General features: G+C 49.6%; 1 protein-coding gene across 1 annotated transcript; it reads left to right on the top strand.

Annotated features, from left to right (window-relative positions):
- Positions 1-6: 6 nt before the first annotated feature.
- LOC123255324 (GABA type A receptor-associated protein) lies at positions 7-2,540 on the top strand. The gene is made up of 4 exons (XM_044684142.1): positions 7-141; positions 1,105-1,183; positions 1,356-1,474; positions 1,941-2,540. The coding sequence occupies exons 1-4, from the start codon at positions 52-54 to the stop codon at positions 2,004-2,006; spliced, it is 354 nt and encodes a 117-aa protein (XP_044540077.1). The 5' UTR covers positions 7-51; the 3' UTR covers positions 2,007-2,540.
- Positions 2,541-3,131: the final 591 nt, after the last annotated feature.

Below are 3,131 nucleotides of genomic sequence, written 5' to 3' on the forward strand. Positions count from 1 at the left end.
CCCCCCCCTCCCCCGCTCCCCTCAGCCCAGCCTGGCCCGGTCCCTGGGAGGATGAAGTTCGTTTACAAGGAGGAGCACCCGTTCGAGAAGCGCCGCTCTGAAGGCGAGAAGATCCGCAAGAAGTATCCCGACCGGGTCCCGGTGAGGCGGGGCGCGGCGGGGCAGGGCGGACGTTATACTCTTCGTGGCAGATCCTGGCTGTGCACGTCTAGGCGTGCGGCCGGAACGGAGGTTCCCCGCAAGTGCGGGGGCACCTTAGGGTTGCGCAGGGTTTGGCCTGTGGGAGGCCTGAGGCTGCGGGGCCTTCACTGGCCGGGGAGGGAATTACCCCATCTGTAGAGGCAGCCCTGGAGAGCTGGGAAGGGAGGCGGGGGAGGTGTTTAGCTTGGGGGAGTGGTTTAATGAGCGAAAATGAAATAGGAGGTACAAGACTTGGGTTTGAAAAAGGGGAGCTAAATATTTAGGGAATCTGTGGGACTCCGGAGACAAAGCTGTCGTCAGCGTATAAGTTGAAGTCTTTATTCGTTTCACACTTAACTTTCAGGATATGCTGATGAACTTGGAATAAGAGTGCCAGGGCATCTATTCATAAAGCTATACTTTCCACATTCTAAGAAATTGTTCTGGAGGGGTTCTGGGTTTTAATGGGATTACCGCTAGGTTTCCTATGAAGGATTATTGGCTTTTGGTTACAGAATTTCAGAGTTGAAGGGGACCTTTTGAATCCAACCTGTAGTGGAACAGAAATCCCACAATTTAATATGTTTATTAAACACTTATTACTTACCACAATTGGTCTTTTAACCCTTACTCCTTCAAAGAGAGATTTCACTAACTCCATCCCATTTTTGGACCTTAAATGCTGGGAAGCCTACAGAAAAAAATGGGGTCGGAAGGTCTTTTTACTGGTAAGCTTCCCCCTCTGCCTCTCCACATAAGAGTCAGGGCCTCCAACAGTATAACTATTATCAGAAATGAGGTAAGACTCCAAAAGCTATAGAGTGGGAGGAAGGAAGATGGGAGAGGAAAGGCCTTGACCTGGAGGACACAGTGACTACCCTAAATAGCCTTTTGATCAATGTGCTCTTTTTCTCATTTCCCCAGGTGATTGTGGAGAAGGCGCCTAAGGCCCGGATAGGTGACCTGGACAAGAAGAAATACCTGGTGCCTTCTGATCTCACAGGTGGGAACAACTGAATAAGTTGATACATGGTGGTGGCACAAGTGGGTAGGGAGACGAATTTCAGTTGGAGGAACGGAGTAAACAGTTTCTATCTATGAGCTCCTGAGTTCTTACTCTGATCTCTAGTGTGACTTTAGTTTTCTACAACCCGCCCTCCCAACATTCCTTATAGTCGGTCAGTTCTACTTCTTGATCCGGAAGCGAATTCACCTCCGAGCTGAGGACGCCCTATTTTTCTTTGTCAACAATGTCATTCCACCCACCAGCGCCACCATGGGTCAGCTTTACCAGGTATGAAGAGAAGGATATTGGGAGAAGAACCCTGAAAAAAGGGATTCCTGAAAGGAAGCAATTTCCTTCCTAACTGATAAAATTACATAGAGTACCAGTGGTAATTGGGTAACTAGTTGGCTTTCTACTCAAATCTGGGTCTTAGTCCTTAAAAGTTAATGAGAAATTGATTTGATTGCAAAAAGGGTGGGCAGGAAAGGCTAATTGGTTTGGGGTAGCCATTCAGAAGTTGATTTCCAGTGGTCCATGAAAGCAGTTAACTATTCCTTTTCCAAATCTAGAAGTTGATTTCCAGGGGTCCATGAAAGCAGTTAACTATTCCTTTTCCAAATCTTAAGTCTCAGCAAGTGTTAGCAGGTATAATTCTGATCCATTTTGCTGGATTAAGCTGTGATATACAAGTTAATGAATTTGACCTATTAATAGGCAGGTTACCTGCATGCCAACATTGTATCCCTGTTCCTAGGAACATCATGAAGAAGACTTCTTTCTGTACATTGCCTACAGCGACGAAAGTGTCTATGGTCTGTGAAGCTGCCTGCCACCCCTGGGTGGGGGGGCCCTTCTCTAACAAGAGTGAGGGTTCCCCCGTCTCTTCCTCTCATCCCCAACCTGCCCTATGCTCCTCAGTTCCTTTCCCCTTCTGGAAGACAAACACCATCCTCCCTTGTCAGGACCTGCAATTTGCAATGTTTAAGACTCTCTTGGCCTCCGCCCATTCTGGCTGGGGTTGGGGAGGGCAAGGGTAGAGGAGACTTTCTCCCTCAATGTCTCTATTTTCTTTTTTTCCCTTAGACCCAAACTTTTTTTCTGTCCCTTCCCCCTGTCCTACTTCCAACCCCAACCACCCCCACCCCATCTCTCCTTGGTTGTCAATTCTCTTTTTCTTTTTGTCTCACTAATTGTTTTGGTTTCTGTCCTTCCCAGACTCCCCAGGAACTTGGGTTCCTACAGTTCCTCTCCTCTCCTCCACCCTCTACATCTTCCCTCCCCGGGGTGGGGTAGGGGTGGAGGGGTGGGAGTGGGCTAGGGGTGGAGAAGATCAATAAAGAAACCACCAACTTAACTGCTTTGCCTCCGGCCCTTTTTCTGCTCTTCTTTGGAGAAACGAGACCATATGCCCCACACCCTGGGAAGGATGGGTCAAATCCTCTACAGTGAAATTAGTTCAGAGAAGATATTGTGACTTCCGCGTTTGACAAAAATAGTTGTGGAAAATAACTGTGTGGGATATGGGGCCCTTGGCTATTATACCTGACCAGAAAGGAAGGCGCTTTCGCGCGAGTTAAGACGAGAATCGTGTCTCCCAGCAGTCTCTGCTTCCGCCTGATCGGAAGCGCCCAAGACTAGTGGTGAAGTAGCCCCGAGAGGCGGTAAGGTGGCCGGAAGTTACGTTTCTCTCTTCCTTTTTCTGTGTAGTCCCGCCCAGCCTACAGTTCCCGGCAGCCCATGCGGTCCCTTTCCTCCCCACACACCTCTTAGCTCCTCCTTTCCCCGCCACTGGAGGGGGAGGAGAAAGCGATGCGCCTGCGCAGAGACTAGGGCTGCTGGGAATTGTAGTAACGCTAGCCCTCGCTGTCCACGTACAGCTACATAAACCTGGACTACGCGCCCCGTGGTGCATTGCGCGCTGGAGGCGGAGGGCGGAGAGGAAGGG

The sequence above is a fragment of the Gracilinanus agilis genome, unplaced genomic scaffold, assembly GCF_016433145.1.
Source record: "Gracilinanus agilis isolate LMUSP501 unplaced genomic scaffold, AgileGrace unplaced_scaffold4344, whole genome shotgun sequence".
Classification (NCBI taxonomy): Eukaryota; Metazoa; Chordata; class Mammalia; order Didelphimorphia; family Didelphidae; genus Gracilinanus; species Gracilinanus agilis.